The sequence below is a fragment of the Oncorhynchus tshawytscha genome, linkage group LG25 (assembly GCF_018296145.1).
Source record: "Oncorhynchus tshawytscha isolate Ot180627B linkage group LG25, Otsh_v2.0, whole genome shotgun sequence".
Lineage (NCBI taxonomy): Eukaryota > Metazoa > Chordata > Actinopteri > Salmoniformes > Salmonidae > Oncorhynchus > Oncorhynchus tshawytscha.
This window is the reverse complement of record NC_056453.1, coordinates 8,721,916-8,740,350: the sequence shown is the minus strand read 5'-3', so window position 1 is coordinate 8,740,350 and position 18,435 is coordinate 8,721,916. Positions and strand designations below refer to the sequence as shown.

The 18,435-nt window shown below is 41.8% G+C and overlaps 1 protein-coding gene across 2 annotated transcripts; it reads right to left on the bottom strand.

The window, feature by feature from the left end:
* Positions 1 to 815: 815 nt before the first annotated feature.
* LOC112224134 (chondroadherin) lies at positions 816 to 17,190 on the bottom strand. Of its 2 annotated transcripts, none has more exons than XM_024387460.2 (4): positions 16,155 to 17,189; positions 8,514 to 8,677; positions 8,229 to 8,375; positions 816 to 2,122 (listed from the first exon to the last, which is right to left on the bottom strand). In XM_024387460.2, the coding sequence occupies exons 1-3, from the start codon at positions 16,938 to 16,940 to the stop codon at positions 8,234 to 8,236; spliced, it is 1,092 nt and encodes a 363-aa protein (XP_024243228.1). In that variant the 5' UTR covers positions 16,941 to 17,189; the 3' UTR covers positions 816 to 2,122; positions 8,229 to 8,233. The 2 variants fall into 2 exon arrangements, with proteins under 2 accessions (XP_024243228.1, XP_024243230.1); XM_024387462.2 differs by lacking the exon at positions 816 to 2,122 and adding an exon at positions 2,132 to 2,279 and having other exon boundaries at positions 16,155 to 17,190.
* Positions 17,191 to 18,435: the final 1,245 nt, after the last annotated feature.

Below are 18,435 nucleotides of genomic sequence, written 5' to 3'. Positions count from 1 at the left end.
AGGGAGGTAAGAGATCATGTTTAACTGGTTTCTGTTCTAATCATATTCTTGAAATCAAATGTATTGAACATTAGTTAGGATGGTGATTGATTGGGATGAAATTCTGCATACTCGGGGGTCCTAGAGGACCGGTATTGGAATCTTGAAATTGATGATAGCAATTAGATGATTGGTAGATGATTTGGTAATTAGATGATTTGGTAATTGATAATTAGTCTTAGATGTTAGTTAGTTTGTTTCTGCATTTTAGGCATCATGGCTGGTTCCCTGTGTCCACCTGAAATAGTGAAAGTAATTTCTACCATGGGCGTTAAAGAACTCTTAGTAATCTTTTAATGTTTTTCGTAAGTTAATTACTTTAAGTTAATTGATTATTTGGATATAAGTGATTGTCCAGAGCGTTCACTCACATGGTTTCCCTGTCCTGAGTCAGTCCCTGGTTAGCAGGGAAGGATCAAAACGAGCTGTGAGCTGACCCTTCAGGACCGTCACTGCAGGGCGCAGTTTATATATTTTTTCGTTAGAGGGAGACATTTTAATGCGCAAACGTCCCTCCAGATTCATCATTGCAGGGTTGTTGGCCGACTCTACTGCATGTGTTTGTTTTAGCCAAGCACTAACACACATGCTTCTACTAATAAGCTACAGATTACGATTTTGATTAGCTGAATCGGGTGTATTAGTGTTAGGCTGGGACAAAAGCTTGCAAACCCTGTAGCTCCCCAGGAGCAAGGTTGGCTATCCCTATGATATTGTCTCTCTGTTAATGTCTTAATCTGTTAATGCAGGGCAGTTGAAAATGGAATCAAGACAGACAAGGTTACATCTTTATTTCTCAGATGTTTATTGGATGTGAGTTGTTCACCTCCAAAAGTCAAAAAAATACATTTATGATGTTCAATATACATAAAAAAGAAGAGCCAAATCTTAAGAGTTATGATACTCGCAGAGTATGCTTATGCTTATATGATGCTTATAGACAATCCATTGACTTAGCAGTAAAAAATATATATTTTCAATGTCAATCAATTACTTTAAATGAAATGTAACACAGACTGTCTGGGTGTGTCTGCTAACAAATGAAGCATTGCCACAGCAGGGTGGATGGAAAAGGCAAAATATTTAGTATATTACTTATTTAGTCAAAGACATGACACCTCTGCCACCTTTTCTCATATCCATTTTGAACTGTACACCATTTCCCCCTGTGATAACATATTTAAATGCATTGCAAACCCTTTTAAACTTAATTCATGTAAGAATAAAGTATCTTTATATCTCTAGGGAGATTGTCCTTTGTATGTATTCATTCGTTAAACGAAAGATACTGCTGGAAAACTGGAGTCCTCTCTTTGTTCATGTCGTCTCTGACTGTTCCTTCTCAACTTTGACCTGCCATCGCTCCGTTGTCTCATAAACCCTTTCAGAAAAAGTCCTCAGCCGCCTGCGCTGTGATGTATCGTTTACCTTTGGTCAGAGTTTGAGAGGGGTCACGCTACGTCAACGTCCGTTTTATGGTCACAGTCCTTTCAGGATGTTTTCTCAGTCTGACAGAGAATTTCTCACAGGAGAAGCGAGACAGCGAGACATGACCAACGGAGTGACCCATAGTTGGGGAATTATGTAGGCCATTGCTGTGGCAGTAGGCGGCAGGGTCCTGAAAGGTGAAGGTGTAAAGCTGAAGGTGTGAAGGTGTAAAGCTGGCGTCGAGGAGAGTCAACATGGCTGTTTGTCTATGTGTTGGTTGTAGGACGCTTGACAAATTCCTCAGCCGTTGAAAAGAGAGTGGGGTGAAAGAAAGGTGTGTGTTTGTATTGATAAAGGTTGTGTGTGGGTTGTGTGAATGTTGTCTTTTAACTGAACCACACAATTCTTCCACTTGTGTACAAGTGTTTTCTTGAGTCTCTGCTTCGTGTAAGCCTTTTGGTTTTCTGTTTGTGTTTTTTGTGTGCATGTGTTTGTGTCATGTATCACTTCCTGTGTGTACATGTGAAATTGAGATTTGACAGATAGTGAGTTGGACAGTCTTGAAGTAGCAGTTAGAGTTGCTTTATTTCTTTCTTTCTCTGCACACGTACAGAGCCCGTCACCTGGACAGGCCTTTCCCCTCAGGCAGCGTCTCCTGTAGAAAGACAAACATCAGCAGCCAAATCAAACAGTCTGCCCTCCTACTGGTCAACGCCATGACCGGGACACGTTGTTCTGTTCTGGACAGGACACCAAGGCCAAGATGGAAAAAGAAAAGCCAGGGACAGACTCTGACGAGCAGACAGAGAGTTCTGAGGGAAGGAAGAGGGAAAGGGAAAGATGAACGTCAAGCTAGGCAGGTCCCAAACCATCCCCTGACATTAAGTGCTACCGTCTCAAGCCAAAGTCATTTTGTGTCCTACACACACAAATTCCTTCCTTCATATGAATACAAGCTGTGAGGAAAGCATTGAAGCCTGAAAGGGACCAGCAAAAATGTGAAATGTGTAGCACAATCAAAACCCTTTGTCAAGATGTACTTCGGTAAATTCATGACTTTAAACTCTCGCAGGTCTGATACTGAGAAACTCATAACCCGGTGGGCACACCACGTCAGTGCAGTATGGATAATTGGGTAATATTTGGTTGAAACATTGATCAATAAGATTTCAACCTACAGTGCATTCGGAAAGTATTCAGACCCCTTCCCTTTTTCCACATTGTGTGACGTTACAGCCTTATTTTAAAATGTATTAAATAAAAACATAAAAAAACATCAATCTACACACATTACCCCATAATGGCAAAGCAAAAACAGTCCACCTGCAGTAAATTCAATTGATTGGACATGATTTGGAAAGGCACACGCCTGTCTATAAGAGCAAAAACCAAGCCATGAAGTCGAAGGAATTGTCCGTAGAGCTCCGAGACAGGATTGTGTAGAGGCACAGATCTGGTGAAGGGTACCAAAACATGTCCGCAGCGTTGACGGTCCCCAAGAACACAATGGTCTCCATCATTCTTAAAGTGGAAGAAGTTTGGAACCGCCAAGACTCTTCCTAGTGCTGCTCGCCTGGCGAAACTGATCAATTGGGGAGAAGGGCCTTGGTCAGGGAGGCGACCAAGAACCACATGGTCACTCTGACAGAGCTCCAGAGTTCCTCTTTGGAGATGGGATAACCTTCCAAAAGGACAACCATCTCTGCAGCACTAAACCAATCAGGCCTTTATGGTAGAGTGTCCAGGTGGAAGCCACTCCTCAGTAAAAGGCACATGGCAGCCCGCTTGGAGTTTGCCAGAAGAAACAAGATTCTCTGGTCTGATGAAACCAATATTGAACTCTTTGGCCTAAGTGCCTAGGGTCATGTCTGGAGGAAACATGGCACCATCCCTATGGTGAAGCATGGTGGTGGCAGCATCATGCTGTGGGGATGTTTTTCAACGGCAGGGAATGGGAGACTTTTCAGGATCAAGGGAAAGATGAACGGTGCAAAGTACGGACAGATCCTTGAGGAAAACCTCCTCCAGAGCGCTCAGACTGGGGCAAATGATTACCTTCCAACAGGACAATGACCCTAAGCACACAGCCAAGACAACGCAGGAGTGGATTCGGGACGAGTCTCTAAATTTCCTTGAATGAACCCGATCTAACATCTCTGGAGAGACCTGAAAATAGCTGTGCAGCGACGCTCCCCATCCAACCTGATAGAGCTTGAGAGGATCTGCAGAGAAGAATGGGAGAAACTCCCCAAATACAGGTGTGCCAAGCTTGTAGCGTCATACCCAAGAAGACTCAAGGCTGTAATCGCTGCCAAAGGTGCTTCAACAAAGTAGTGAGTAAAGGGTCTGAATACTTATATATAATGTCATATTTCAGTTACATATACATTTGCAAAAATGTCTAAACACTGTTTTTGCTTTGTCATTATGGGGTATTGTGTGTAGGTTGATGAGGGGGGAAAACGATTTAATCCATTTTAGAACAAGCGGGCTGAATACTTTCCTAATGCCCTGTACATTCACTCACTCAAATGTCTTTACTCTCAAATGTCTTTACTCTCAAATGTCTTTACTCTCAAATGTCTTTACTCTCAAATGTCTTTACTCTCAAATGTCTTTACATTTACATGTCAAACGTAAATTGAATTTCTAAAAGCACAACCAAATTCCAAAGGAAAAACAATCTCTGATTTTTGGTTTAGTTGTCAATTCAAATGTCTATCACTGCGCTTTCAACCCATTAAAAGCACAGCAAAGTTCAAATGGTAATACAATGTCAGATGTTAGGTTTATTTATACAACAGATTCATTTGTTATCATTGTGCTTAGTTTTATAGCAGAACCAAATGACCTGGATTGCAGTTGAGATTACATTAAAAGTGCATATTGCAAGTGATCAATGGCAGTCAAGATTCTGAGCAGATTATTACAGTAATTGTGAAGATCTCCACAGACCTGTGATGCTATCTTGAACATACATGCTTTATATGATTACAATAGAAGAAATGTATAGTTACAGTAACCTCAAATGTGGCCATGGATGTGTGACTCATTTTAAGGTTCAATTTTACATTTGTTTGTAAGATACTATTTACTGTATTACAAAAGTAATATTGAATTGTTTGGTTGACAACACAACCAAATATCAACATTTAAAGGTGATGTATCTACTGCTTGGAAAGTTCCATCTAAGCCACTGGCTTAATCCTATTCTTTAACTTTCATTTTTGGTTGCGTTGGAGATGTGAATCCAACATATCATTTGTTACCTTGTTGACAAGTTAATAGGTTATTTATTGTATTTCAAAAGTGATATTGAATTCTATTGGTTGTCAATGCAACCAAACAACATTTGAAGGAGATTTATCTTCTGCTTGGATAGTTCCATCTGTGCCACTGATTTAGTATGGCTTTAATTCCACTTTGTAGTTAATAATTGATATGTTAGATTCAAGTCTCCAACTCAAAATAAAATTGAAGAATAGGACTAAGTCAAACTTTAAATGCACTTTAAAGTGGCAATATGTAATTTTTTAGGCAACGTGACCAAAATCACATAGAAATATTAGTTATAAATCAATCATTCAACTTGAAAGCAAGTCCAAAGCGGTAGATCAGTTCTATATAAGCTATTTCTATGCTTCCTATTCTTAATTTTTGTTTGCACACCAGCTTCAAACAGCTGATACAACAATATTTTTGATTATGGAAAATATATTTCACAGCGGTTTAGATGTTACAATAGTTCTCTACACTATACTAGCTTATTTTGTCACACAAACTGAAATTAAGCAAATTATTAGAGATTTAGCAACCAGGGAATGGGGCAGTGATTTCTGCTCAGTGCAACAATAAATACAGTTTGATTTGATTTAGTCCTATTCTTTAACTTCGATTTTTTTGGTTGGATGGAGGAGTGAATCCAACATATGAATGATTCATTTGTAGGCCAACTGGAATTAAAGCCAGACTAAGTACAGTGGCACAGATGAAGCAGAAGATGCATCTCTTGCAAATGTTGATATTTGGTTGCATTGACAACCAAATAAAATTCAGCATCACTAAATATAATATCATACCATTTTAAATCAGCAAGGGCCTGAAATCGTAAGTCTATTGTGTTGTCTTTTTTTGTTGAATTCGGGGTTGAATTTAAACGATAGCTGTTAGGGTTGCAAATTATATATATGCCTAAATAGCATGATTGATGATATACAGTGCCTTCAGGAAGTATTCACACCTCTTGACCTTTCCACATTGTCTTGTCTTGTCTTAGTGCCTGAATTTAAAATGTATTAAATGTAGATTTTTTTTGTCACTGGCCTAAACACAACTCCCCCATAATGTCAATGTTTTTCAAAGTATTCAACCCATTTGTTATGGCAAACCTAAATAAGTTCAGGAGTGAACATTTGCTGATAAGTTGCATGGACTCTGTGTGCAATAATAGTGTTTAACATGTTTAACATGATTTGTGGATGACTACCTCATCTCTGTACCCCACATATACAATTATCTGTGAAGTCCCTCAGTCAAGCAGTGCACAGATTCAACCACCAAGAATAGGGAGGTTTGCCAATGGCACCTATTGGTAGATGGATTAAAAATGAAAAAAAAGCAAATATTGTTGTTGTTGGATATATATTGAGCATAGTGATTAATGACACTTTGGATGGTGTATCAATACACACAGTCACTACAAAGACACAGGTGTCTTTGAGGAAAATTGCTGGAGAGGAAGGAAACCGCTCAGGGATTTCAACAATGGTGACTTTAAAACAGTTACAGAGTTTAATGGCTGTGATAGGAGAAAACGGAGGATGGCTCAACAACATTGTAGTTACTCTACAATACTAACCTAATTGACGGATTGAAAATAAGGAAGCTTGTACAGAATAAAAACATTCCAAAACATGAATCTTGTTTGCAATAAGTAAAATACAGTAATATTGCAAAAAATGTTGCAAAACAATATATTTCTGTCCTGAATACAAAGTGTTATGTTTGGGGCAAACCCAACACAACACATTACTGAGTACCACTCTCCATATTTTCAAGAATAGTGGTGGCTGCATCATGTTATGGGTAATGCTTATAATTGTTAAGGACTGGGGAGTTTTACAGGATAAAAAATAAACAGAATGGAGCTAAGCACATGCATAATCCTAAAGGAAAACCTGACTCAGTCTGCCTTCCACCAGGCACTGGGAGATTAATTCACCTTTTAGCAGGACAATAACCTAAAGCCTAAGGCCCACTCTGGAGTTGCTTACCAAGAAGTCAGTGAATGTCCCTGAGTGGCCGAGATACAATTTTGACTTAAATCTACTTGAATAATCTATGGCAAGACCTGAAAATGGTTGTCTAGCAATGATCAACAACCAATTTGACAGAGCTTGATTTATTTGATTTTTTTAAAACATAATGGGCAAATGTTGCACAATCCAAGTGTGGAAGGCTCTTTAGAGACTGACCCAGAAAGACTCACAGCTGTAATTGCTGCCAAAGATGCTTCTATAAAGTATTGACTCGGGGGTGTGAATACTTGTATAAATAAGATATTTCTGCATTTCATATTCAATAAATAGGCAAACATTTTCTACAAACATGTTTTCACTTTGTCATTATGGGGTATTAAGTATAGATGGCTGAATTTTTGTTGTTGTTGATTTAATCCATTTTGAATTCCGGCTGTAACACAACAAAATGTGGAATGAGTCAAGGGGTATGAATATTTTCTCAAGGCACTGAGTGTTAAAGTATGGTCACATTTCATTTCCTCTGTTAACCTACCCTTTGGAATTATTTTTTCTCACCAATTTCGTGATACGATCTTGTCTCATCACTGCAAGGACTAGAGAGAGGTGAAGGTCGAGACTCATACGTCCTATGAAACATGACCTGCCAAGCCGCGCTGCTTCTTAACACACTGCTTGCTTAACCCGGAAGCCTGCTGCACCAATGTGTCGGCGAAAACACCATCCAACTGACAACCAAGTTCAGCTTGCAGGCACCCGGCCGCCACAAGCAGTCACTAGAGCACGATGAACCAAGAAAATCCCCCCCGGCCAAACCCTCCACTAACGACACCTTGCCAATTGTGCACCACCCCATGGGGCTTCCGGTCATGGCCGTCTGTGACACAGCCTGGGATCAAACCCAAGGCTGTAGTGGCACATCAGCACTGCGATGCAGTGCCTTAGACTGCTGCTTCACTCGGGGCTGGTCAAATGTATTTTATTTTTAAGTGGAGATCTCTCAACTATCATTCTCACAATAGCACATTGGTAATAGCCAGTGAAAATATCATAGCTGGGCTGTGCTTGGTTAACCCCTGGATGGGAGACCATAGGGTAGCTGTAGATAAATCAGTTATCCAGGAGGTGCTGCCCAGCCCATAGTATTTTTCTGATAGTGGATATAACGTTGAAGATCTGGCATGGTTTTAACGGTACAAATTCAACATATTTTATAGGGTTTTCTATGTTGAAATTTGGTTAACATGATGACAATCCTGTGCTTGAAATTTCACCCTCAAAACAACAGTTTAGGTTGAAGACCTTTTTCAAATCCAATGTATTTTCCACATGAATTCCACTACACAATACGATGACAAATTACATTGAAACAATGTTGATTCAACCAGTTTGTGTCCAGTGGGAAGCTTGCTAGCTTCAGCTCATGAATTCGCTTAACTGAGGTTTACTTTCCTATTTGCGGACTAGTTTTGTAATTTGTAGAGTCATCGACAGTCAGATTACCTCTTTTAATGGCGCGTGCCCTTCTTGGCTCTCTTTGTCTTGACTTTGCAGCTGCTGAAGGCAGAACTGTCTCTAATCTGCTTTCCTCTCTGTGAGGATGGAGATGAACAGAGCGCATCAGGGCGCTGGCGGCTAGAGTCCATCCACCTAGTGGGGGGAAACAGAGAGAATTAGACACAGGGTCTCGGAAAAGGAGAGGGCATTTTCCAATTACTGAAGGAAAAGTGTGGTACATTATGGCTACCACGTTTGTCTTGTTAGCCAGGTTAAATATGAGCTCCTTACTTGCGCAGAGGGGCAAGCATGCAGGTGCAGCTCCAGGGGTTGTTGGAGAGCGTGAGGTTGGTGATAGTGGTGAACTCCAGGCTGTTGGGGAGGGACTTGAGCTTGTTGTTGTCCAGGTGCAGAGACTTGATGGCCGTCACTCCATTGAATGCAGCGTCAGAGAACTAGAGGCAGAGATACAGACACAGTATAAGAGGCTTTTTAGTTTCACTTGAAAAGATAGACTTTGACAAGATATTCAAAACATAACCCAGAACAGTCTTGTCCTTCAAATCCAAAAGTAATTTATTGCATGTATAATAGCTTCCCACGGCTCATTTGACATCCCTGAATTAAACTACTGAAGTCCCTAAAATCAACCAATATGTCAGGTAAATCTCCCCTTTCATTTAGCAGAAGCTTTTCTCCAAAGTGACTTACAGTAGTGAGTGCATACATTTTCGTACTGGTCCCCCATGGGAATCGAACACACAACCCTTGTATTGTAAACGCCATGCTCTACCAACTGATACACTCTCACAGGGCATTGAGATCACACCAAGCCTGCTGATAGATGGATGTAGAATTTGTTCTACCCTTGCAGTTAGACCTCATCCTTAATATCTGTCAGAGGGCAGACTGAGATGTTTGGTTGAGGGAATCCTTTTTTTCTTCTTCCTACAGCAGAGTCACTCTGTCATGAAAGCCTCCACTCATAACTGGTTCCTGCAGCGTTGCTTATGTAAACTTGACTGTCTCACCCCTCTCTTCTCCTAAACTTCATATGTGTTTGTGAGGCCGCTAAAAACTACACAGAGGTGCAAGATGAACTGATGCTCACCATGTCAAGTTTGGCTCTTAGCCTTCTAGCAGGAGGAGAGAGGGAAGGAAGGAGGTCCGGGGGCAGCTGTGAGAGGAGGGTGGACTTTGCTTTGGGGGAGATTAGTTGTGTATGTCTATAAGAGATGAAGCTATTGATTGAGGCGTCTTTTTGGAAATTTCCACTGCGGAGGTTTGCGACTACCGAGTTGGATGTTTCTGGTAATTTGAGGCAATGGAAGATGGATGACTTCCAGCATGGTCAGGTTTCTCTCTCTCTCTCTCTCGGAGCCACTCCTCTGCCAGGAAGGCTTGCAAAGGGCCCAATTGTCCATTCAACTCAGGGGCGATGTACAAGCTAAAAATACCTGTCCTTCATGGGCCACGGAACACCCTGCCTCTATTTACCTCTCTCCTAAACCTTACTGACCTGTTTGCAGGATCCTCGTGCTGAGGGCACAAAAAATCACAAAGCTGAAAATAACACTTGTGTAAGAATTAGGCTGGGACATGCTTGGATATGGCCAATCAAAAACAAAACACCTTAAAAATAACCATGTCCCCCGCCACCCCAAAAACCTCAACATCTCCCGCTGCTTTCCCCTCACCCTAACTCACAGGTATACAGTCTGCCAGAGAGATGTCTTCATACTGTAGCATGGATACTGTGCACTCAAACATTAGATTCACTTCTAGTATTGAATGAACTTTGAGTTTGGAATATATGCAGCAAGGTAGTCCCTCCATCAGTATATGGAGTTATAACGGGCAGTGTGTTCATTGGGAATTAGGCAGAAAAGCTCTCATCGGAGTCTCTCTCGAGGTCTTCTCATCTCTCCACTCAGGCCTGGATTGGGGTTGGTCAGCCGAGGGAGATAGCGATTGTGCAACCTCATTACATTTTACATTGTTACGCTATGAGTTACTAGATGAAGGGTTGGCTGTGTTATCTCTAGATAGGAAACTATTTCCAGTGATACCTGGACTGTGCCTGCTGTTGTTCCATGAACTCTTTAGCCTTGGGGTGTCTGTATGATAGTTCAAACTTCTCTGCCATAGACTGGAGCGATTATAGGGGACATCTATGCATCACTCTATTTGTAAATAGTGACTCCCCAAAGGATGGAAACTAGCCAGATCTTAAAGGCCTCTTCAGACTGCACTTAAGTGTAATGAGGCAGTCACCCACCTCAAACACCAACGTGAACCTCAGGAATGATCAATCACTGCGCTAACACCGCCCCCTCACTGTATGGTCAATGATACAGTGCCTTGCGAAAGTATTCGGCCCCCTTGAACTTTGCGACCTTTTGCCACATTTCAGGCTTCAAACATAAAGATATAACTGTATTTTTTTTGTGAAGAATCAACAACAAGTGGGACACAATCATGAAGTGGAACGACATTTATTGGATATTTCAATTTTTTTTAACAAATCAAAAACTGAAAAATTGGGCGTGCAAAATTATTCAGCCCCTTTACTTTCAGTGCAGCAAACTCTCTCCAGAAGTTCAGTGAGGATCTCTGAATGATCCAATGTTGACCTAAATGACTAATGATGATAAATACAATCCACCTGTGTGTAATCAAGTCTCCGTATAAATGCACCTGCACTGTGATAGTCTCAGAGGTCCGTTAAAAGCGCAGAGAGCATCATGAAGAACAAGGAACACACCATGCAGGTCCGAGATACTGTTGTGAAGAAGTTTAAAGCCGGATTTGGATACAAAAATATTTCCCAAGCTTTAAACATCCCAAGGAGCACTGTGCAAGCGATAATATTGAAATGGAAGGAGTATCAGACCACTGCAAATCTACCAAGACCTGGCCGTCCCTCTAAACTTTCAGCTCATACAAGGAGAAGACTGATCAGAGATGCAGCCAAGAGGTCCATGATCACTCTGGATGAACTGCAGAGATCTACAGCTGAGGTGGGAGACTCTGTCCATAGGACAACAATCAGTCGTATATTGCACAAATTTGGCCTTTATGGAAGAGTGGCAAGAAGAAAGCCATTTCTTAAAGATATCCATAAAAAGTGTTGTTTAAAGTTTGCCACAAGCCACCTGGGAGACACACCAAACATGTGGAAGAAGGTGCTCTGGTCAGATGAAACCAAAATTGAACTTTTTGGCAACAATGCAAAACGTTATGTTTGGCGTAAAAGCAACACAGCTCATCACCCTGAACACGCCATCCCGATTGTCAAACATGGTGGTGGCAGCATCATGGTTTGGGCCTGCTTTTCTTCAGCAGGGACAGGGAAGATGGTTAAAATTGATGGGAAGATGGATGGAGCCAAATACAGGACCATTCTGGAAGAAAACCTGATGGAGTCTGCAAAAGACCTGAGACTGGGACGGAGATTTGTCTTCCAACAAGACAATGATCCAAAACATAAAGCAAAATCTACAATGGAATGGTTCAAAAATAAACATATCCAGGTGTTAGAATGGCCAAGTCAAAGTCCAGACCTGAATCCAATCGAGAATCTGTGGAAAGAACTGAAAACTGCTGTTCACAAATGCTCTCCATCCAACCTCACTGAGCTCGAGCTGGTTTGCAAGGAGGAATGGGAAAAAATGTCAGTCTCTCGATGTGCAAAACTGATAGAGACATACCCCAAGCGACTTACAGCTGTAATCGCAGCAAAAGGTGGCGCTACAAAGTATTAATTTAAGGGGGCTGAATAATTTTGCACGCCCAATTTTTCAGTTTTTGATTTGTTTAAAAAATTTGAAATATCCAATAAATGTCGTTCCACTTCATGATTGTGTCCCACTTGTTGTTGATTCTTCACAAAAAAAATACAGTTATATCTTTATGTTTGAAGCCTGAAATGTGGCAAAAGGTCGCAAAGTTCAAGGGGGCCGAATACTTTCGCAAGGCACTGTATCTTGGGCTATCCGTATGTGCCTTGGGAACCCCTGTGTGATGGTGTGTTTGGGTTTAAAGTACATGCTGAAGAGTTTGGTCCATACCAGCGGTTTGTTATGATGCTACTAGGTGATTGTTTGATTGTTTGTATGTTTGATGTACATTCCCATGTATTTCCTTAATGTAAAGAGCAGGGACCTCAGCACTCCAACTCCACTTCTTGTCCTCACAAAGCTTGGATTGGACATCCAATCTTCAACACCAACTGTCCACCAACCAACTACATATGGGAATGGAGCTACACAATACTAAAACACCAATGCTCTCTACCACTGTGCAAAACTCCAGACCCACACAATCTCAGATGCAGAGTAAAATAAAACAAAAACTAATCAAGAAAAAAACATGTTGTAAACTGATAGAAAATAATTAACCCATTTGAAAAACTAACACTATACTGAAACTATGTTTGACTCCAAAGAAAAGTTAAATAAAACCATTATGAATTATGTTACATTTTAGTTTTTTTTCTAGATCTAATGGGGTTGCTACATTTTGTTGTACAGTTAATTTTTGTATTTTTGTATGGGGGGGGGTCACATCTTGCATCTGAGGGGGCAGTAATACATAAGGTTAGATTAGGGGTGCTGTTAAATCCACATCACATAAAATCAGCTTTACAGCGTGATTAAAATTTAAAGGCAATGTTTCCACTTTAGCGGAGACACCATTCACGGTAACCGCTGCATACTGTATGTCAGCTCAATCGGAAATTACCTTAAAATTTCAATCGCAGAATCTCTAACGCTGAAGCGTTGAATAGAGCCCTAGATTTAAAAGGAATAGCGCCGAGACTGGTGCAAAACATATGGTGAAAGGGGACTCTCTCGCCCATGTTTACACCAATCCAATGCTTTTTCACTTAGTACATGTAAGAACAATCAAGTTAGCTACCTAGCAGATTGTTTCCATGTTAGCTAGGGTTAGTGATGCACAAGCTAGGCCTGTTTGTAACATCACAGTCTCCTAGCCATATTTACCCGCTAGATTCAGTAGCTTGAAAACCCCAGCCTCCCAGGCAATGAATTCTGTCCAACACTGCAACTAAATAATCTAAAAACTATATAGAAATATTTTTACTAAATAAAAACTAGCAAATCAGGTCTGAAAACTTACTGGAACTAAACTGAATTCAAATAAAAATCGAAAAATGAATAGAAATAACACAAAACTATAATAACCTTGACTTTTGAAAGATGCTCTCTTTTCACCACACCATACCCCAAGCAGAGCAATCAGGATCAAATAACACAATCAACTGTTTTTTTTGTGTGTTTTTATTTCCCAACCGGGAGTCATGCTGAGACCAAGTCTCTTTCTCAGATGAACCCTGCATACACATCAATACACATCAAAAACATCAATATACACTACACACATCAATAATACACATCAATACACTAAAAGCAAAACACAACTATAGAAAATAAACACATTGTTCAGTAAAAAGGTCCTCAATCAGCCTTTTGAATTGCCCTAGAGGCACCAATTCATCCAATTTTAGAGAGCCTTGGAGAGCAAGGTGCAAAAAAACTAAAAGCAGATCGACCTAACTCAATAGAGATGGAAGGGATCTCCAGAGTTCGCCATCCCTGAGACCGGGTCTGGGTATCTCGTACGTCTATAAGTTAACAATGAAGTAAGGTACGACGGAAGTTTATGCAGGAGGCTTTATAAAGAAAGAGTGCAATGCATCGATCTACAAGATTTTAATGAGGGCCAGCCTACTTTCTGACACAGAGTATAGTGATGTGTACAGAACCTATTGCCTGTAATAAAGTGTAGTGGGCTATGATAAACTGCGCCCAATGGCTTCAATACAGTAGCAGCTACATTCATATAGACAATATCCCCATAGTTTATAACCAGTATGAATGTTGACTGAATGATTTGTTTTGTGTTATTTAATGAAAGGCATGACCTATTCATATAAAATAAGTCCATTTTAATTCTTAACTACTGTAGCTCATCAACATGCTTTTTGAAAGATAGCTTTTCATCAATCCAGATGCAGGGACATGATCAATGAGGGCATGTACATATGCATAAATCATCAGATACATTTTTAAGTGGTTTGAAGAATAAAATATATACTTGGTTTTACCTGCATTAAGTACCAATTTCAGTTCAACAAAGGCTTTCGGCAAAGGAATGAAGGCAGATTGAAGCTCCAAAAAAAGAAGCTGGTCAACCATGGATGCAATAGCACACACAACAGTGTCATCTGCATACAGGTTCATGTTAATTGTTTTTGCAGATATACCAACATTGTTTAAATAGACAGTAAAATACAGGACAGTAAAATACAGGACCTAAAATCGATCCCTGTGGGATACCTTTTGTAATATCAAGGAAGCCTGACTGACAGGACTCAATGTGTTTTTTTCTGATGATGTTATTGATATTTATTGGAAAGGAGCATCAAGCCACAACTTATTTCATCTGTAGCCTAATAAACTGCAATTATTTTTTATTTTTTTTACTTAATCTTTATTTAAATTGGCAAGTCGGTTAAGAACAAATTCTTATTTACAATGATGGTCTACACTGGCCAAACCCGGACGACACTGGGCCAATTGTGCGCCGCCCTATGGGACTCCCAATCACGGCCGGTTGTGATACAGCCTGGATTTGAACCAGGGTGTAGGTAGAGACGACCCTAGCACTGACATGCAGTGCCTTACAGCTACGCCACTTGGGAGTCCCTTTCCCGATTTCGTAGTGGGAAGACCATACAATATATCATTGCGTGACTCCAAATTGACTTCGATATAATATTTCCACCACCATTTATCACATAATTCATTTTACAGACAAAAAGATCCCACCATATCGAACTAATTGTACCGGCATTTCATATTTCCATCAGCCTGATCGTAACTTTTTCATGCACTAGCTAATTTATCCGCATCAAATGGTTGGATGGAAACCTGGTTAATGATTCCGCAATCAGGGAAGCAGAAAAAAAACTATTTTAAGCAAGGCATCTACAGTACAGTGGCACATCACAAGAAGAACGTTTTTCAACAACCAGACACAGAGATCCCGCTGGTCTCATCCTGACCACGTGTGGCCTGCTTTCTTCCCATATGGGTGCTTCCCATATGGGTGGATGTCATCATAAGGATTTTATTACCATACAATGAGACAGATGGGGAGAAAGCACAACAACCAAAGCATAAATATTGTCTTCGTATCCCACACTCTCGTAAACCTGAAAGGTCAGTCAAAATATGATGAATGGTAGAGATCGGCTTAACCACCTCCCATTACCACCTGCCCTTGGCCTACGGTATGTGACCACGGAACTGGGAGAAGAGAAACAACTTTTGACTACTGGAAAATGGGGAGTTGGCCAGTGTCAAGCCAGAATGTACATGTACATAAGCAAATGAAATATGGCAAGCCAGAACCAAAACAAACAAACAACAAGCCTCCCTAATCCGCGGGGCTGCTATAATTTTTAGGACAAGAATATAGCTTTTTATATCATGGTACCTCTAATCGTTGAGACCTGTGTTGCATGAAATTAAACTTGCAATGCTCTCTCATAGTAATAGAATCATATACTGCTTCTACGCCATCCTACTATTGCATTGCCCTACTCTTAAACCAGGGCTGCCGAACCCTCTTCCTGGAGATCTACCGTCCAGTGGGTTTTCAGTCCAACCCTAATTTAACACAACTGATTCTGCTAATTAGCTGCCTGTCAACAAGACCTTAGCTATCTGAATCAGATATGCTAAATTAGGGTTGGACTGAAAACCTACAGGACAGTAGATTTCCAGGAAGAGGGTTGGGCAGCCCTGTCTTAAACTCAATTGCCAAACTCACCCTTCCCAACTCAATAAGCTCTTTGTGCAACCATAAAAGTACCCCCCTCCCCTTAAACAATATGAGACTGACCTTTTCCAGCCCCATGCCATCCAGGTTCAGCTTCTCCATGTAGCGTCCGAAGCTCTGGAAGGCGTTGTCGGGGATGCTCCTCAGGGGGTTCTTGGCCAGGCTCAGTTCCTCCACCACTCTCAGCTTGCTCATGGCCAGGCCAGGATAGGTGGACAGCCTGTTCCTGTCCAGGTGCAGGATGGCCAGGTTCTCCACATCGTCCAGAGAGCCCGGCTGCAGCGAGTTCATCTCATTGCCACTCATGTGCAACCAGCGCAGGTCTTTGGCTCCGGCGAAGGTGCCTGGCTTGATGTCACGCAGCTTGTTGTCGTTGAGCTGCAGGATGAACAGGTTGATCATGGGTGAGAAGATTCCCTTGGGCAGGTCGCTGATGCGGTTGCCATCCAGGTAGAGGTAAGTGAGCTCAGTGAGGTCCTCGAAGGCACCTGGCTTGATGCTGGTGATCTCGTTGTTGGACAGGTAGAGGTAGATTAGCTTCTTGAGTCCCTTGAAGGCCTGGCCGCCAATCTCATGGAGCTGGCAGTGCTGCATGTGCAACGAGATGAGACCCTTGCTGCTGGCGAAGGAGCCAGTGGGCAGGCTACCCAGGTTGTTCCTTTGCAGGTTGAGCAGACGGGTGGCCTCGGACACCTGCGGGATCTTCTTCAGCCCCACGTTGTCACAGATGACATGCTGCAGGTCCCCATGGCAGTGACACTGAGCCGGGCACTGGCTGGGGGCGCCCCAAACAGCCGGGCCGAGGACCAGCAGGCAAGTCCCCACCAACAGGAAGCTCACACACGGCATACTGACTCCGCTACTCTGCTCAGTCTCTCCACCTGGTCTGTCTTCTGTCTTCTTGAGAGCTTCTTCTTACTGCTTGACAGGCACTCTAAGGTAAAAATTCCTCCAGAAAGCCTCAGGGAGATAGAAAGAGAGAGCAAAAGGATTCAGAGAGGGAAGGCAAGAGGTGAATGGTGTGAAAGAGGGTGAGAGTGAGAGTGCACGTGACTGAGAGAGGAGGGCAGTGCAAAAAAGATTCACTCTGGGCTTTGAGAGGAGGATGGAATGGCAGTCAACAGAACACAGCACTATTTATAACATTTATTTAAGGAAAAAATTGAGAAGGGCTTGCCAGGGTGTTACGTGGAGACCGCGGGGCTGCAAGAGGAAGTCAAGTGTCTTTGACAGTTTAACCCTGCACATGCAGGAGGACAAGTCGGGATCTTCCACTGACCATAGTCAGTCAATTTTACTAACTTCTGGTTAAACTTTGTAAAAAGCTTTCAGATCTTCTGCATGAGACATTTAAGCAAATAGTTTGTGTGCGTGCATACTTTTCTGTTGCTTGTTATGTTAAGCACGCAAACGATCTCTAGTTAATACTTGGTCATTTTAGTAATATAAGCAGAACAATTGTGTAAACATTGCACTCTCAAGAAGAAATCAAATACAGTGTCTTGGTGGTTCAGGCACTTTTGACTGCCACTATACAGTAGCAATGGTCTGTATACCTGTACAGGTTACCAGGGTTTTTGTTGGGTAGATAAGGAGCCCTCCACTGGTCGTGGTCATTGTCAGTCATTTCTAAAATATCTGCCTGAGTGTGCAGTCAGACGGCAGGTAAGAGGTTAAGGTGGCAGTGTTTAGGGTTGCAGATGTCTATTGTTTTTCAGTCTGTGGTCGGAGGAAAAGGAGCCCGTAATCGTCCCCAGATGGTTGGCAAGAGGCTGGACTCCTTTTCAATTCACAACAATGGATGCATTTATGAATCCGATGGACACTCTCATGATAAGTGAAATCTTGAGTTTACTCAACAAATCTAGCGGTTTATCGGGAACATCTTTCTCCTGGCTGTCCAAGTGAATTTCTCACCGTCCCCATCCCCAAGCTCCTGCAATGCTTCTTTGTTCACCAGTCATGACCCTACTCAGCCACTCTATCACTACTGAACATTTCACCCCCAGAGGGATGGGCTCATGTGGCAGCAGATCAATCATCTAGCAAGCGCTTCAAAGGCTGTTACCGATGGTGACTGTGTTGGTCCAGATGCCAAGTCTTTGTCTTCACTTCACTCTATTTACAAGTTGACCTAGTTAAAATGTGTCAATTTAAAAGCAGTTATCAAGAAAAGGTTATCAGGAAGACTCACTCAGGGATGTAAACAGTGACACCTCACTGAGCTCCCATGCCCTGGCCTGCTGATTCCCCTCCTGCTCTTAGCTGACTCAGCTGGGCCCGGTGTGTGAACTGTGAAGTCCAGCGTTGACAGGGAACTCTCCACCAGACACTGGGCACTGGC

Excerpts from the sequence above, each read along its gene's own strand:
- LOC112224134 (XM_024387462.2), bottom strand. The coding sequence starts at position 16,940 with ATGCCGTGTGTGAGCTTCCTGTTGGTGGGGACTTGCCTGCTGGTCCTC. Across the intron at positions 8,678-16,154 it reads ATGGCATGGGGCTGGAAAAG|TTCTCTGACGCTGCATTCAA; the intron begins GTCAGTCTCATA and ends CTCTGCCTCTAG. Across the intron at positions 8,376-8,513 it reads ATGCTTGCCCCTCTGCGCAA|GTGGATGGACTCTAGCCGCC; the intron begins GTAAGGAGCTCA and ends TCCCCCCACTAG.